This window comes from Asparagus officinalis, chromosome 7 (genome assembly GCF_001876935.1).
Source record: "Asparagus officinalis chromosome 7, Aspof.V1, whole genome shotgun sequence".
Taxonomy (NCBI): domain Eukaryota; kingdom Viridiplantae; phylum Streptophyta; class Magnoliopsida; order Asparagales; family Asparagaceae; genus Asparagus; species Asparagus officinalis.
The window spans coordinates 143,580,762-143,599,353 of NC_033800.1; the positions used below are offsets into that span (position 1 = coordinate 143,580,762).

The 18,592-nt window shown below is 33.8% G+C and overlaps 1 protein-coding gene across 1 annotated transcript; it reads right to left on the bottom strand.

Annotated features, from left to right (window-relative positions):
- On the bottom strand, positions 5,320–17,791 carry LOC109848859 (transmembrane emp24 domain-containing protein p24delta9-like). Its single transcript, XM_020418568.1, has 4 exons — positions 17,477–17,791; positions 17,195–17,404; positions 15,365–15,441; positions 5,320–5,725 (listed from the first exon to the last, which is right to left on the bottom strand). The coding sequence occupies exons 1-4, from the start codon at positions 17,675–17,677 to the stop codon at positions 5,581–5,583; spliced, it is 633 nt and encodes a 210-aa protein (XP_020274157.1). The 5' UTR covers positions 17,678–17,791; the 3' UTR covers positions 5,320–5,580.

An 18,592-nucleotide genomic window follows, 5' to 3' on the forward strand; every position in this document is an offset into this window, starting at 1 on the left:
ATATACTTTTATAATATATAATATAATATATATATAATATATATTATATATATTATATATTATATAATATATATATATATATATAATATTATATATAATATATATACATATATAATATTATATGTAATATATATAATGCTACAGTAATTTACTATAGATTTTACTACAGCATGAACAATGATAATTTACTGCAGCATTTATCAAAGCATGAACAGTGTTTCTTGAGTCCTCCTATAATTATAGAGGAATAGATGTATTAATCTTATATTATAAGGGGGTGTTTGTTTCAGTTTTTTTTTTGGCATATGGGCTGGATTTTAACTTTTGGGATGTAAAAAGGAATTTTTTTGAGTTTTGGAATTCCATAACCATGTTTGTTTCAAAAAAATTTTTGGCATATTGAATCCTAAAAACATAAAAAACTAATTTATTTTGGCATTTGAGAAATCCTGTTTTTGAGAGGGGATATGGGCTGGATCTCTGACAAACCAAGTCCAACTCAGCCAACTCCGCTCCTAATCCCCAAAACCGATCGCAGACTCTTCCATTACAGTCACCGCTTCCCTCTCCCATTTTCGTCTCCCTCCTCTTTTACCCGCCGTCTCATTTTTTGCGCGAAAACCATAGATCTCCTTCCCTGTCTCTCCGCCTCTACAACGCCACCCCCTCCCTCCTCTAGAAATACTTAGGGCTTGTGGCTGACGGGGAGGGAAAGAATTTTCCTCGCTTGGCACCTGAAAATTCGCAGGAAAGCTAGGGTTAGGGTTTCGATTCTGCTCCTCTTCGGCGAGTGCATGAGCCTAGTCTTCAGGTATAGTCTATCTTTTGGTGTTTACTTTCTGAGATCTTTGTAGAAAGTTGGTTGGTGTTTAATTTCTGAGATCTTTGTAGAAAGTTGGTGATTTTGGCGTGTTTTGGGGATTTATCGGGGGGATTTTAGCTGGTAGTGTTGGATTTTTTAAGAAATCTAGGGTTTAAGCTGGCGAGTTTTGTAAATTTCGGCAAAGATTGCTTTGAAGTTCTGAGTTGATCTCATAATTCATCAAATCTGGGGTTTTCTGGCAGAAATATGGGTAATTTGATTGAAGCTATATTTGATTGATTCTTGTGATTCCTGTTTAACAAAGTTATATCCTGTCTTTCATTTTATGTCAGAAAGGGATGAGAATGAGCAGAGATTCCTGTTTGGTTAGAAAGTTATATACTGTCTTTAATCTTTGAAAATTTTATAAACTTTTAGTGAAAATCATTCATTTTTAACATAATGGAATCCTTAAGCACCCTGTTTCTTAAGCACCATGTCTCCATTACTAAATAGTAGACATATTTGAGGGACTAATTCATGCCAGAAGCTTTAAAAAAGGCATATTAGAACATTGCATTCATAATTTTAGTTTATTGGAATTTGTTAATTAAGATTAATTACACTTAACTTGAACATTGTTGGTTTCTATTTACTATATGAGCACTTGTTTAAGATTGATGCATAGTATTTATATGTGGAATCTCTTCTTAAAACAATGTAGATGGACGATATTGATGAAGAGATGTTAATGAGGATGGCTTCTAATGCTACTATCTCTGCGGTGATTTGTGTGTTTGCTTGTTTGATGAGGATACGTAGTAGAAGGAAATCAATCACTTATCACCCTAAGATGAAAAATAAAGAGAAGATAGACTCTAGAGTTAGGCACATAAGTCGTGTGTTTCATGGCTATGATGAGAGTTGTAGGGCTTATGTTAGAATGAGGCCGCGTGCATTTCATAATCTTGTTAGAATAATGAGATATACCGGCCTACTAAAAGATTCACGGGGTGTTAAAGTAGAAGAACAATTGCTCATGTTCCTTAATATATTAGGCCATAAAACAAGAAATAGGATTGTTAGGTCACATTTCATAAGATCGGGGGAAACCGTTTCAAAATATTTTAACAAGTGCTTGGAAGCCGTTGGTCGTTTAAGGGGGCGGTACATGAAGCAAGCACCAAGTGAAGTATCGTCAGAGATTGCCACTAACCCGTTATACTATCCTTATTTCAAGGTAATCATTATTATAACATAACTACTCATAATATAACAGTCAATTTTACCTTTCTATTATTATTAACTGTTTAATTATTAATAACTGTTTAATGTATCATATAGGATTGCATTGGCATGATAGATGGAACCCATATCGACGCCATGCTTCCCGCTAGCCTTGTTGCACGTTTTAGAGGTCGTAAAGGTGTAACTCAAAATGTTCTAGCTGCATGCACTCCTAGCAAGTTATTTTCGTATGTTCTAGCTGGATGGGAGGGATCCACAAATGATTATAGAGTTTTGCAAGACGCGTTATCTAGACCACAACCTCGTGGATTGAGAGTTTACGACGGTAATAAATCCTTCAAATAAAGTATGTCTACTTAATTACAATTAAAAAATATACTAAATTTATTTTTGGTAATTGTAGGAAAATATTATTTGTGTGATGCGGGCTACACTACTATGCATGGCTTTATCTCCCCATATCGAGGAGTGCGGTATCATCTAAATGAGCACAAGGGTAGGCCAATCAATAATAGACAAGAGTTGTTCAATTTAAGACACTCATCCCTAAGGTCTAAAATTGAATCAACTTTTGGGGTATTAAAAAATCGTTTCAAAATCCTATCCGCGAAGCCACATTACCCTTTTCCAACTCAAGTTGATATAGTTATTGCATGTACTATACTTCATAACTATATCGCCATAGAAGACCCGGGCGATGAGTTGTTGCATGAGGACAACCATATTGAAGAGGATGGAGATGAAATAGCAAATGAAGGTGAAGAGGGTGTTGTTGACTTTACTCAAACTATGACACAGAGAGAGGAAAGAGATTCAAGAAATGAATGGAGAGCAAAGAGGGATCAAATTGCAATTGAAATGTGGGAAGATTATTGTGATAAATATCATGGTGGAGACACAACCAAGATTGGGATGTAATTTAAGTTATATTTTCCATGTATTATTATACTCGTTGATATATTGTCTACTACCTCTATGTATTCATTGATATTACAACAATACTCATGGATAAATGAGTATATTATCATTTTGAATGCTATTTTGGATTAAATCTAACATATTGAACAGTTTAGAGAGTAGAATTCTGATTTGTGTTCTTGGGTCCATCTTGCTTGTTTGTGGCTACATTGCACGATATGTATTGGTATGGCTATTTTGTATTGTTGAATTTGGGCAATGATGATGGTCATATTATGAGAATGCAATCTACAATGTTTTGCTATGTTTAGGTAGGGCAATCTAGGATGAGAATGCAACCTAACATTGTATTTACAATGTTAGGTGAGGCAATCCATTCATGTGATTGCAACCTACATTGCAACATCATTGTTAGATGAGGCAATCCATGTATTCAATTTTAATATATGTATCTGAGCCCCTACCTTGGTCCTATTATGAGTTTTCTAAGGGTTCCTTGTCTGAGCCTTGGGTTGGGTGCTTGTCGGATGCATCCATAGGTGCGGGAGATCTGTGGGTGGTTGTGTGTTTGCATTGGGGGGTGCATGTGGTCGTGTGATTGTACAGGTGTGCATTTGTATTTGTGTGCGCGCGAGTGTATGCATGAATGTGTGTGCTTGTGGCTGTTATGTGTTGGTGTTCAGGTGCGTGGGTATGTGTAAATTATCTGTGCATGGATGTGTTGGTGGGTGGGTATACATATGCAATTAACCCTTTCCAATATTGAACAGTTCAGAGAGTAGAATTCTGATTTGGATACAAGTGTGCAAATTATCTTGATCCATGCAGGGCAGAGGGGAGCACAAAAAAATTTTCAATAAATATTTGCTGGGAAGCTGTCTTCATGATCAGGGAGTTTAATCTCATATTACTAATTATCTTACTCAGCCTGCTTCAAATCTTCTAATTCACACAGCTCTCTATGTGATGCAACTTTCAGAGGCAGTGTCATTGGTATAGCTAGGTGATAATACCAGGATGCGATGTTTTCTGGGATGGTTAATGTGGTTCGAGGTCTTTGATTATTGTTAAACACGACTATTTCAGATATATCTTGCTAATGTGAATGAAGAAATATGCATGTCATCTATTCTGTACTTGTTTAAGTGGCTTGGTTATCTTGCATCTTATAATTTTACTGAAGAAGTATATATAATTTTCATCTATTCTGCGCTTTGTATGTACGTTTGATTTTTTTCTCCAGTGAATTGCTATGCGTTGTTTGCTTATGTATAACTGTGCAATTGTATTTGTTTTTTTGTGGGAGGTAAGCTCACCAAAGTTCTTATATTCACCATTTATTATTTTGGTAATCCTAAAACTTGTTTGTTAAATTTATGGATTTCAAATTCTAAAATTTGTAATGCTACAATTTGAGTTTGAAACAAACAAGAATTTACAAATTATAGCATTCCAAATCCCAAAATATTGATGAAACAAACAAAGTTTTAGGAATCCCAAAACCTACCAAAAAATTTATGGATTTCAAATCCCATGTGAAATCCATATCCATAAATTTTGGGATTTGAAACAAACACCCCCTAAGCATTAATACATCAATATCCAACCTACATCCTCTCTCAATTGTAGGATTTCACAAATTCTAAAATATAATAGTTTTTTATTATTTGGGGATTCAATATCCCAAAATTGGTTTTGAAACAAACATTGTTTATGGAATTCTGAAACCCAAAAAACTTGTAATCCACCTTATATCCCAAAAAAAGGTTGAAACAAAAGAGAGGATTTCACAAATCCTAAAAATATATTATTTGTTTATAATTTAGGGATTCAATATCCCAAAATTAATTTTGAAACAAACAAAGTTCATGGAATCTCAAAACTCAAAAAGAGCACTTTTTACATCCCAAAACTTGAAATCCACCTTATATCCCAAAAAAAACAAAACAAACACCCCCTAAGTCTAGGGGGCACCAACTATCAGAAAATTCTTCTTTAGATAAATTTCCCCTAAAAGATACCAGTTCTTTTACGGATAAAAGAGTAGCTCTCACTCTAAAATAAAATAGAGGCACTAGAGGCACACCTTCAACCACACCACCTCTCTTGCTACAGTGCACAGGATCCACATGAGATTTTAATTTTAAAATCTCATATGGGCCATGTGCACTGTAGCAAAAGAGGTGATGTGGTTAGAGGTGTGGTAGAGGGTGTGACCCTATCATTATTTAAAATAAAATGATCTCAAGGGTAAAATAAAATGATCTCAAGGGGCGAATTTATTAAACAATATAGGGACAGGGTTAATCTGTCGCCAAAAGCGTAGAAATTTGACTATGAACACAGCCTGCGAAACGCATGACAACATCCTTTATGGTATTGAAGGAAGGAGGGTATATCATTCATCCAAAAGCAGACATTAAATTCAACTAACAGGTAAATTGGTTGCAAATGAAGGTATTATTTTGTTAAATCCCAACCAGAACCCTGGACAATGTACAAGTTTCCGTGCCAATATAATTCGATGCGTTCATCACTTAATCTCCAGTGCCTTGGACTTGGCTCAAAATACATAATTAAATATGAGAAGAAATATAACCGCACGCACAACATCAGAGGAGCTTCTTCCTCTCGAAGTAGTTCTTCAAATGCCATAACTGCAACCCTGCTACAGATATACACACACCAAGTGACATGAAACTGAACCAAAACATCTTGGAATTTGTCGATCTGTTCATGTCTTGCATTTCCTCCTCCCTGTAAGAAATAAAGGAAAGAACACGAGAGGAAGCTAGTTATGCACAAACATATTAATCTAATGTAAGAATTAAAGGAATGATCTCAAGAGAAGGCTAATCATGCACAAAGCATATATCCTTGAATTTTAAAAATAGCTAAATTTAAGAAAGGGTTAGTTGCTGATTGACCCCATTTTATCGCGCAGTTAAAAAAAATCTCTCTTTGGTTAAGAGTCAAAATTTTCGCTCAGAGGTTCCATTTGCAACAATAGGACAACAGAGGGTCTATCCGCAACTGGCCAATAGTACAATGCGGTCTTTCCACAATTAACCTTTTAGGATAATATAAGAACAGCAACCAGGAGTATTCCAGCTCCATCCCTATTTGTGTGAATTGCATGATAGACCATCAAAATGAGAGACTTCACACCTATGACATCCACAATGAAACTAACGATAGAACACAGATCATAGAGATTGATTGAAAACTGAAACAAGTCACTGGACAAACCCATCGCCCCTTCTCTGCCTCCACAACCCGTAGCACACAGATTTGGATGCTAGTAATGCATAGGTTTATTCTCATAATTTTGTTAAAATAGTTTCCCCTCCCATCCCCAACCCCTCAAATGTTCCACGCTTTGGAAATTTGCCAAAACCCTGATATGAAGTATTTACTAACCTGCCTTCCAAAATATATGGACACTCGTCACCTTATCCCTTTCAATCACGGCCAGAGAATCAAATCGGAATAACCTTCACCCTTCTCTCAAGATGATTAACAAGTTTAAAATATAATTTTCCTGTGCTATTACCCAAGATTTTTAAAACAAAATAGTTTTTTTTATGGATCAAAGCCCACGATTTTTCATCTAGTTATGTTCTTTTTGATCCAAATCCAATTAATTATGCACACTTAAAAACTCACGATTTTCATGGGTTGTTATCAACTATTTTAAAAAACCGCGATGTGCAAGGGCTATAACCCACGATTTCAATTTTTTTTCCTTTTCGACCCAATGGCAATTGACTATGTATACTTCAACATTCAAGATTTTCATTATCTATTACCCACAAGTCTTCAAATTTAAGAATTATCTATTATCTATATCCTTGAATTTTAAAAATAGCTAAATTTAAGAAAGGGTTAGTTGCGGATTGACCCCATTTTATCACGCAATTAAAAAAAACTCTCTTTGGTTAAGAGTCAAAATTTCGCTCAGAGGTTCCATTTGCAACAATAAGGACAACAGAGGATCTATCCGCAACTAGGCAATAGTACAATGTGGTCTTTCCACAATTAACCTTTTAGGATAATATAAGAACAGCAACCAGGAGTATTCCAGCTCCATCCCTATTTGTGTGAATTGCATGATAGACCATCAAAATGAGAGACTTCACACCTATGACATCCACAATGAAACTAACGATAGAACACAGATCATAGAGATTGATTGAAAACTGAAACAAGTCACTGGACGAACCCATCGCCCCTTCTCTGCCTCCACGACCCGTAGCACACAGATTTGGATGCTAGTAATGCATAGGTTTATTCTCATAATTTTGTTAAATAGTTTCCCCTCCCATCCCCAACCCCTCAAATGTTCCACGCTTTGGAAATTTGCCAAAACCCTGATATGAAGTATTTAGAGCATCTCCAACAGCTTCCCTATTTCTCACTTTTGGAAAATATAGTTAGGTTTTTGGTCCAACAGATTCCCCATCTCATTCCCCAAAATAGGGATGGAGGAGAAAAAATGAGGAAGCTTCCCCAAATCTGCAGCATTCTCTAAATTTTTGAAGGAAAAAAGTGATTCTTTAAAATGGGGAAGCTGTTGGAGTTGGTGTAAAAATAATTTGGAGAATATGACTTTTGCTTTCCTATTTTGAAGAAAATTTTAGAGAAGCTGTTGGAGATGCCCTTACTAACCTGCCTTCCAAACCAAAATATATGGACACTCGTCACCTTATCCCTTTCAATCACGGCCAGAGAATCAAATCGGAATAACCTTCACCCTTCTCTCAAGATGATTAACAAGTTTAAAATATAATTTTCCTAGGCTATTACCCAAGATTTTTAAAACAAAATAGTTTTTTTATGGATTAAAGCCCACGATTTTTCATCTAGTTACGTTCTTTTTTATCCAAATCCAATTAATTATGCACACCTAAAAACTCACGATTTTCATGGGTTGTTATCAACTATTTTAAAAAATCGCGATGTGCAAGGGCTATAACCCACGATTTCAAATTTTTTTCTTTTCGACCCAATGGCAATTGATTATGTATACTTCAACATTCAAGATTTTCATTATCTATTACCCACAAGTCTTCAAATTTAAGAATTTCATTGGCGATAGAGCATGATATTCATCCGTTTTTTATAACCCCAAAGCAATTAATTTTTATTTCTTCAAATTCCACAAATTTCATAGCCTATAACCAATGGTTTTTAATCAATTTCCGTTCATTTTGACCTGATGCCAATTAATTATGCATATATCAAATTTCACGATTTTCATGAGCTATACCAATAGATTTGAAAAATCGTGATTTTCATGCGTTATAATCCATATTTTTTGTCAATTTTTTTAACCCAAAAGCGAATAGTTATGCACACTTCAACATTCACGACTTTCATGGACTACTCTACCCACGCTTTTGCAAGTTTGCAAATTTTATTGCCTATAACCCACAATTTTTGTTACCTTTGACGAAATTATGTTTTATTTCTTCAAAGTAACCGATTTCATAGGCTAGATAAGCCCATAGCCCACAATTTCTTTCAGCCACTTTTCAATCTTTTTAACCCAATCCCAGTTAATTATGCGTACAATAAAATTCACGATTTTCATGAACTATTATCAATGATTTTAAACAATCGAGATTTTCATGTGCTAACAAACAATTTTTGTCAATTTTTATTTTTTGGGCCTAATGTCAATTACTTATGCGTACTTCAACGTTCACGATTTTCAAGATCTATTATGCACAAATTTTCAAATTTGCGAATTTCATAGGCTATAACCCATGATTTTTTTTGAATTTTTGTTCAAATTTGATCCAGTGACAATTAAGTTTTATTTCTCCAATTTTGTGATTTTCATGCACCCTGATTTTTGAAATTTTTTGTTCTTTTTGACCCAACAGAAATTAATTATGCGTACTAAAGTAGTAACTATTTTCATGGACTATTACTTATAATTTTTTAAATTTGCAAATTTAATGGGCAATAACCCTTGACTTTTGAGAATTTTCCTTTATTTTGACCCAAATGCAATCAAGTTTTGTTTCTTTGAAATTTGCAAGTTTCATTGGCTACCCCACAATTTTTGTCAATTTTTATTTATTTAGACACAATCCCAATTAATAATGTGAACTTCAAAATTAACGATTTTCATGGGCTATCATCAATGATTTCTAAAAAAACACGATTTTCAAGAGCTATAACATGATTTTTGTCAAATTTTGTTCTAATAACGATTAATTATGCATTCAACAATTTGGATATTCATGATCTATTGCCCAAAAGTTCTCCAAATTTGTAAACTTCGTTGGCTATAACCCATAATTTTTGTAAAGTTTTCATACTTTTCGACCAAATAGTGATTAGGTTTAATTTCTTTAAAATTCGCGATTTTAATGGCCTGTAAGCAATGAATTTTGTCAATTTATATTTGTTTCGACCCAAGGCTAATTAATTATGCGTACTTCAAATCCCACGATTTTCATGGGTTATCACAATTGATTTAAAAAATCATGATTTTCATGAGCTATAACCCACAATTGTCAAAGTTTGTTCTTTTCGAGTTTCGACCAAATTAAAATTAATTATGTGTACCTTAAAATTCTCGATTTCATGCGCTATTATCAACAGTTTCTAAAAAAATCCCGATTTTCATGGGCTATAATGCACAATTTTTGTAAATTGTTATTCTATTCAACTCAATGACAGTTAATTATGTATACTTAAACTCATGATATTCAATGATGGCTAGAGCCTAGGCGTTTTCCTATCTTATTATTTTTTTAATTACAACCAGTATTATCGAAAGCGCTAGGCATTGATAGGTGTCAAATTGGTGCTGACGGCCAACAAGGATTTTTTTTTAGGTGGTGATGGAGAAGATTTCGCAAAAGGTCGAAACAGTTGAAGTTGATCGTAGCTGGCAAAGGTGATCGGAGGAATTTGGAGGTTTGAGGACAACGATGTAGGAATGAAGGATATCACGCTCCCATAGACTCTTGAAAGATCGAGGCAAGCGACCTGGGTGCCACCTAGGCATTGGCGAGAACCTAGATGGGCCACGCAGGAGCTTTTCAAAACATTGCTTGTGCTTTTTGTGAATCTGCATTCTTTTAACCCAATGACAATTAATTTTTATTTCATCAAAATTAGCAATTTTTTATGGTCGGTAACAATTTTTTGTCAATTTCAACCCAATGCAAATCAATTATGCGTACTTAAAAAATTCATAGTGTCTACGGGTTGTGACTTAAGATTCTACAAAATCATGGTTTTCATGGGCTATGACCCACGATTTTGTGGATTTTCATTCTTTTCAACCAAATGATGGTTAATTATGCATACTTCAACATTCACGATATTCATGATCTATCACTCATGATTTTTTAAATTTGAGAATTTCAAAAGCTATAACCCACGATTTTTGTGAAGCTTTGCTCTTTTTAACCAATGACAATTAAGTCTTATTTTTCAAAATTCAAGATTTTCATGTCATATAACTCACGATTTTTGTCAATTTTTTTTAATTTCGACCCAATAACAATTTATTATGTGTACTCACAAATTCACAATTTTCATGGGCTATTCACTATTACCAAAGATTTTAAAAAGATAGTGATATTCATGCGTTATAACCCATTATCTTTTGCCAAATTTTGTTCTTTTCAACCTAATTACAATTGATGCCATTTTTGACTTAATGCCAATCAATTGTCACATTTTGACCTAATGTCGATTAATTTTTGTTCATTTGACCCAATACCGATTACCGATTAATTATAAGTACTTTAAAATTCACGATGTTCATGATTTATTATCAACGATTTTAAAAATTGTGATGTTTCATGGCTATAACCAATGATTTTTGTCAATTTTTATTGTTTTCAAACTAATGGCAATTAATTATATGTACTTCAACATTCGCAAATTATGTGATCTATTACCCACGATTTTTGTGAATTTTTATTCGTATTGATCCAAAGCAATTAAGTCGTATTTCTCCAAATTTGCGATTTTCATAGTCTATAACCCATGATTTTTATCAAATTTCATTTGTCTCAAACCAATGCCTATTAATTAGGAGCACTTCAACATAAGATTTTTTTAAAATCACGATTTTTAAGGGTTACAATCCATAATTTTTGTGAATTTTCATTCTTTTCAACCCAATAATGATTACTTATGCGTATTTCAACATTCACGATAGTCACGATCTATTACCCATGATTTTTCAAAATAGCAAATTCAATGGGCTAGCCTAAGATTTTTGTGAATTTTCGTACCTTTTGACCCTATGTCAATTAGTTTCATTTCTTCAAAATTCACAATTTTCATTGTATATAACCCACAATATTTATCAATTTTAGTGAACTTTCGACCTAATGCCAATTAATTATGCATACTAAAAATTTCACAATTTTTGTGATTTTTTTATCGTTTTGGCCTAATAGCTAATAAGTTTCTATTTCCTAAAAATTCGCAATTATTGTGGACTATAACCCATGATTTTTGTCAATTTTTATTTCTTTAAACCCAAAAGACAATTAATTATGCATACTTCAAATTTCACGATTTTCATAAGCTATTATCAACATTTAAAAAATCACAAGTTTCATGGGCTATATAACCCATGATTTTTGTCAATTTTTGTTATGTTTAGCCCGATGACGATTAATTATGAATTTATGCATGCCTCACCATCCATGATATTCATAATCTATTACCCACGATTTCTTAAATTTGCAAATTTCTGGAATATAACCCATAATGTTTGTGAATTTTTGTTCTTTTGGACACAATGACAATTAAGTTTAATTTCTTCAAAATTCACGATTTTCATGGGTTGTAACCCACAATTTCCTTCCAATGTTCATTCCTTTCGACACAATGTCAATTAATTATAGGTACTTCAAAATTCAAGATGTTCATGTCTGTTATCAATGATTTTAAAAAATCACAATTTTCATGGGCTATGACTCACGACTTTTGTTAATTTTTGTTATTTTCGATCTAATAGGAATTAAACTTACATACTTCAACATTCGCAATGTTCCTGATCTTTTAGCCATGATTTTTAAAATTTGCAAGCATGGCCTATAACCCACAATTTTTATGAATTTTTATTTGTTCAAACACAATAGCAGTTTAGTTTTATTTCTTAAAAAGAATTGCGATATTAATGGACTATGACTCACGATTTTTCTTTTCAAATTTCCTTTGTTAGGCCGAATTCTAGTTAATTATACATACTTCAAAATTCACGATTTTCACAGACCATTATCAACGTTTTTAAAAATAGCGATTTTCATAGGCTATAACCCAAGATTTTTTTCAATTTTTGTTCTTCTTGGCCCAACGATGATTAATCATGTGTCCAGTTCAATATTCATTCACAATATTCATTCACAATATTCATGATCTATTATTTTTCAATTTTGCAAATTTCATGAGCTATAACCCACGTTTTCTTCTAAATTTTTATTCTTTTTGCCCCAAGGGCAATTAAGTTTTGTTTCTCTAAAATTGCTAATTTCCATAGCCTATAACCCATAATTTTTGTCAATCTTGTTGGTTATGATCCAATGCCAATTATTTGTGCATATAAAATTGACGATTTTCATGGGCTATTACCCAAGATTTTTAAAAATCATAATTTTTTATGGACTATAACCCATGGTTTTTGTGATTTTTCATTCTGCATCCAATGATGATTAATTATGCGTAATTCAACATTTACAATGTCATATAATCTATTACTCATGATGCTTCAAATTTGTGAATTTCATAGGCAATAACTCGTGATTCTTAACAATATTTGCCCTTTGCGATCCAATGATGGTTAATTATGTGTACTTAACATTCACAATATTTATGATCAACTTCCCATGGTTTTTCAAAATTGCAATTAAGTTTTATTTCTTAAAAATTCACGATTTTAGTGGCCTACAACTAGGGGGATTCGGTCCGGATATAGCTTGGATATAATACTTATCATATCCATATCCGCTTACACATCTTGGATACAGATATATCTCGGTAAGGAAAATTCTTATCCATATCCACTAAAATTGAATAGAGATACAGACATACATGCGAATATATAAGCTGATATGCATGTGGATACAAAACAGATATGAGAAAACTAGATAGTATTTAAAAGAATATAGTTCTTGTGATATAAAATAGTTCATTAATATGTTCATTATATCTGAAAAGCTAAGATTAGACATCTTGATTATCAAAATTAACCTCAAATCGATAATCTAAGGATTAAAACTATTGAAACAATATGACTAATATATTTTCGGATATTTTGGATACGGATATTTTACAATAAAATCATATCCATAACCATATATCCTATCGGTTATAGATTTAAGTAACCATATGCGTATCCTAACGGATATGGTTACAGATATTTCCTCGGATACAGATACGGTTTAGCACCCCTCCCTACAACCCACAATTTTTATCTATTATCATTAGTTTCTACTCATAGCAATTTAATCGTGCATACTAAAAATTCACGATTTCATGGGATATTACCCAAGATTCTTAAAAAATAGTGCAATTTAACCCATGATCTTTTGTCAAATTTTGGTCCTTTCAATCCAATTCTAATTAGTTATGCACACTTTAAAATTCATGATTTTCATGGGCTACTATCAATGATTTTATAAAAAGCACAATTTTCATGGGCCAACCAACAATTTTTGTCAATTTAGTTCTTTTCGACCCAATTGTAATTTCATGATTTTCATGATCTATTTCAAACAATTTTTCATATTTGCGAATTTCATGGATGAACCCACGATTCTTGTGAATTGTGTTCGTTTTGACCCAATGGCAATTAGGTTTTATTTCTTCAAAATTCGTGATTTTTATGAGTTATAGCCCATGATCTTTGTTAATTTTCATTCATTTGACGCACTTCCAGTAAATTATGTATACTTCAAAATTGATAATTATCATGGTTTAATATCAACGATTTTAGAAAAGTGTTTTTCATGTGGTCAATAACCCATGATTTTTGCCAATTTTTGTTCTTTTCGCCCAAATGACGATTAGCTATGCGTACTCCAACATTTGCAATTTTCATAATCTAGTACCAACGATTTTTCAAATTTATGAAATTCATTGGCTACAACTCACACTTTTTTCGAATATCCGTTCTTCTTGATCCAATGACAATTTAGTTTCCTTTCTTCTAAATTTGCGATTTTCATTGCCTATAACCCACGATTTTTGTCAAGTTGGTTTGCTTCGACCCAATGCTAATTAATTATGTGCGCTTTAAATATTTCAAGATTTAATGGTCTATTACAAATTATTTTAAAAAATTGTAATATTAATGGGCTACATAACCCATGATTTTTATCAATTTTTTCTTTTCAACGCAATGGAGATTAATTATGCGTGCTTCAAATTTTCATAATCTATTACCCACATTTTTGCAATTTGGCAAATTTTATGGGCTAGAACCCCCGAATTTTCTAAATTTTTATTTGTTTTGACCCAATGGAAATTAAGTTTTATTTCTTCAAAATTCCCCATTTTATTGGGCTATAACCCACAATTTTTTCACTTTTTGTTCTTGTTGATCTAATTCCAATTAATTATGCATACTTCAAAATTCATGATTTTCGTGAAGTTTTATCGATGATTTAAACAAATCATGATTTTCATGAGCTATAACAATTTTCGTCAATTTTTTGTTCTTTTTGACCCAATGAGAATAGTTTATGCGTACTTCAACATTTAGAATTTTTGTGATCTATTACCCTCTCTCCCACTCATCTGTAGCATTTTCTTATCTCCTTTCTGGTTTAAGGTTTCGATTTAAGTTTCTCTGGTTTAGATCAGTTCTGTAATGAGACTGAGTGAAAGTGTTACCATCTTGCCAAAATACATTTCAGGCTGATCTCTATAAATTAGAGATAGTTATGGATCGGATAGGTCAGAATTGAATTCAAAATGCCTGATGGGCATCGGTTTAATTGGCTTTTTATTTTGGATTTTATGTCAATAAGTAATCTGAAATTTCTTCCTTTGACCTGTAGAGATTTTTCCTTCTTTCTGGTTTAGGTTTGGAATTTAAGTTTATCTGGGTTTGCTCAGTTTTGGATTGAGATTCACAAGATATTTAAGTGTAGCCGACCTTCGTTCAGTCAGCCAATCCAGTCTTAGCTTTTTTTAATCATTGATTTTATAGGAACAAATAATCAGACATACCTATATATATAGCATTTCAGATCTACTGTTGGGTCAAAATTATAAACATTTATCAAACACACATTTCCACTACTGTTTCTCCCAATTATCTTAATAAGATTAACATTTTAAACTATAAGAGGAACATTTGAAATTACACAGTTCTTCCAATGAAATTGAAGGAAATTATCATAACAGTACCTTTCACGAAGATAAAACATTTCATCATGAATTGACTTGACAGTATCCTCCATCTTTTTCAACTCCAGCTCCATTACCTGCAACAGAAACCACGGTTTAAAAATTATATCAGTCCGAACTTTAGCACCAAATTGTTACCATTCAAGCATCTCAGTATCCCCTTTACTTCTCATTGTTATGTTATTTTTATAGAAGGGCTTGGTATTTGGAGTTTCAAGAGAGCATATAACTGGTCTTGCTAATTTGGCAAAAATTACATATAAAACATTCTGCATTTCAGGTTTTCGGACTCCTAAAAGCACGAAACCATGGAACGTCTAGGGAAAGCATGCATAGAGGTGCCACGGCTCATATAAAATAACAGGATCAATGACTCAATATGCTAATAGTATTTTCAAAATTTTAAGTTTCACAATCTAATCCTGACTAAGATTATGAGAAATAGAAGATTTTGGTTGTCAACTGATTTCTATGCCATCCAAAAATTTATGAAATTTCATTATCCATAACAGTCCGTCTTGGTCTTTTCCCTTAAAAGCACTCTCGAATGCAAAATCAACTGGTTTGATGGCTTTTCATCCAATGCACCAAGTGGTTGTAAAATGAATACCATTGTCAATAACATGAACTAGCTTAGTTCACAGGTAAGTTACGTACAAATCATATGAATTCTCATCTAGATAGCGATAAATATCGAATAGTATTTATCATGTATTTTGCTGATCCATTACTTAAGTTTATGGATTGGTTAGAGAACTTCCTACACCAAGCCCTTAGAAATCTACAGGCATAGCTTCAACTAATCAATCTCATTAGGGAAAGTACCAACCATCTTTTTTACATTCAGGTGGAATAGATAGCTTTCACTTGTGCTTTGTCTTTAAGTATGGTTTGCACTTTGCAGGAATCCAAATACAGTATTGCAGTCAATATTAATTGAATACCATATCCTGACTCAGTAAGAGGCTACTAAAAGAAACATTCTGTCCTAGCTTTCCAAAGCAATCACTCAATAACTACGTCTCTTCCTGAAGCCATCAAAAATGTAATGTCACTTATATTGTCCTTACTAGGATAGGTGGATTACGGAAATTACAGCACTGTTAAAGGTCATACAGAAGGACTAGGGTGATGGAAGTCTAAACCCATCAGGGGGCCCTGCTTACTTTGCTAATCAGTATATCAAGCACATACTTCGTTAGTTTGCTTAAAGTTGCTAATCGATATCAAGTACATGCTTAAACTATCATGCTCAAAGGGTGTCAAGAACTTCATTTGCATCAACTGTTTTGGAAACCGAGAAATATGAAAGTATAATATGAAAATAAGATGCATGGTTAACATAAAGCAAGGATATAAAAATAAGGCCCATATAAGTATCAGGGAGGGAATTCATGCGGAGTAGCTCCTTTAGTCTAAAATTTCAGATAATTCCGTTCTAACAGAGACGAATCCTTGAGCCTTTATAACAAATTCTGGGGGATTAAATATGTACATAAAATTGTAAAACAATCATTCTTGCATTCTTTACGCCTATTAATGACTGTAGGCTTCATAAGGCCCTAATATCAGATACACGATAGCATATCCACCTCAGTGACAAGTGACAAGTCTTCTTACAGACTTGCATGACTGTTAGCTGCTATAACCAAGCACACACGTTCTTTTCTATACAAAAGCAATTTGTTTCTCCTCCAGCTTCACAAACTTTTCAGCCTTAGAAGAATTTCGAATTCAAGCTCAAACTTGGACAATGGAAACAATCACAACGGGAAGAAGAAAAAAACATAATTAGCACCAAAATAGAATACAAAACCCAGATCAGCTTACATCAATCTGCCCCTTCTTCGCAACATTTGGCCAGTCCTTCGCGGCAACTCCAGTCCTCCACTCAAACTCAACCGTCAGCGTCTGCGGCGGCTTGTGATCAGGCGTCCACATGCAAGCCAAGTAATCTCCCGTCTCTGACGACGTAAACGCAAAATTCCCCGACTCCACATTATCAGCATGATGAATGCTATTCCCATACGGCGACGTCACCTACCAAATCAAAATCCAAGTTAGGGTTAGGGCTAGGGTTAGGGATTGCGATCAGAGTTTTGGCCCACTTACCCTAACGCTGACTTTGTGGGAATCGGGGAGAGGGTGGTTTTCGTCGGGGTTGACGACGAGGTACTTGCCGACGGCCATGGCGTTCATCTTGATGTCCTCGGAGATGCATTTCGTCGAGCCTGATTGAAGGTCGAAGCGAAGGGATGAGGAGAGAGAGAGGAGGTGGAGAGCTGAGACAACGAAGAGGACGAGCTTGGCCATGATCGATGATCGATTGTTGAGATTTCTGGTGGAATTGGAGAATTTCGATCTTAGGTTTTGACTTTGATCGAAGGGAGAGAAGGATTGGGTTTTTTTTTTAATTTTAATTTTTTTACCCCGCGGGTTTCATTTCTTATTTTTCGCAGAACAGTGGCATCAGAAATTTTCAATTAGGTCATGGTTACAATCGCATTTTGCATGACCTACTGTATAATAATATTTATTATCTTGTCTTATTTTACATTTAAAAAATTACCTTCTCCATCTTAGATCTTGCAAAATTACCCCTTAATTCTCTCGCATTGATTTTTCCCTCTACCCTTTTCACTTGCCAATTTTAGTTTTTCCATTTTAAAAATTATTGAAAAACAATTGGAAACGATTAAAATTTTTGACACTGTCTACTTTAAAGAGCAGCATTCTTAAGTTGGAGCAGCAGAAAGATTCAATGCGCCACATTTAAGGAGCAACTTTGCAAATACTAAATTTTAAGGGGCAAGTTTGTAAATATTAAATATGTCAAGGGCATATATGCGAAAATCCCTACGTTACGCAGGAATAAAGCCAAAATGCAAAGCATTCATGTTATACCTTTCTACAGCACATGTATGGTACAGCACATGTATGGTAAAGTTGTATCATGTTAGGGGGGCACTAGGGGCATACACCCAAGCACATCTCAAACTACACCCTATCTCTCGTGTGCTACAGTGTACTGGACCTCACATGGGATTTTAATGTAGGGCCCGATATACTGTAGCATACGAGAGAGGGAGTGTGGTTTGGGATGTGGTTGGGGGTGTGCCCCTATTATTTTCCATCGTGTTATGGTTCCACTACGAAGGTGGATTCATATTTATATTCTACAAGAATAGCGATGATCAGACTGCTTGTTTTTGTGGCCGAACTGGTTGG

What these genes read in the sequence shown, in the direction of transcription:
- LOC109848859 (XM_020418568.1), bottom strand. Translation starts at nt 17,677, where the DNA reads ATGGCCAAGCTCGTCCTCTTCGTTGTCTCAGCTCTCCACCTCCTCTCT. An exon ending in CCCACAAAGTCAGCGTTAGG is followed by an intron (nt 17,405 to 17,476) that starts GTAAGTGGGCCA and finishes TTGATTTGGTAG; the next exon opens with GTGACGTCGCCGTATGGGAA. An exon ending in ATGTTTTATCTTCGTGAAAG is followed by an intron (nt 5,726 to 15,364) that starts GTACTGTTATGA and finishes TATTTCTTACAG; the next exon opens with GGAGGAGGAAATGCAAGACA.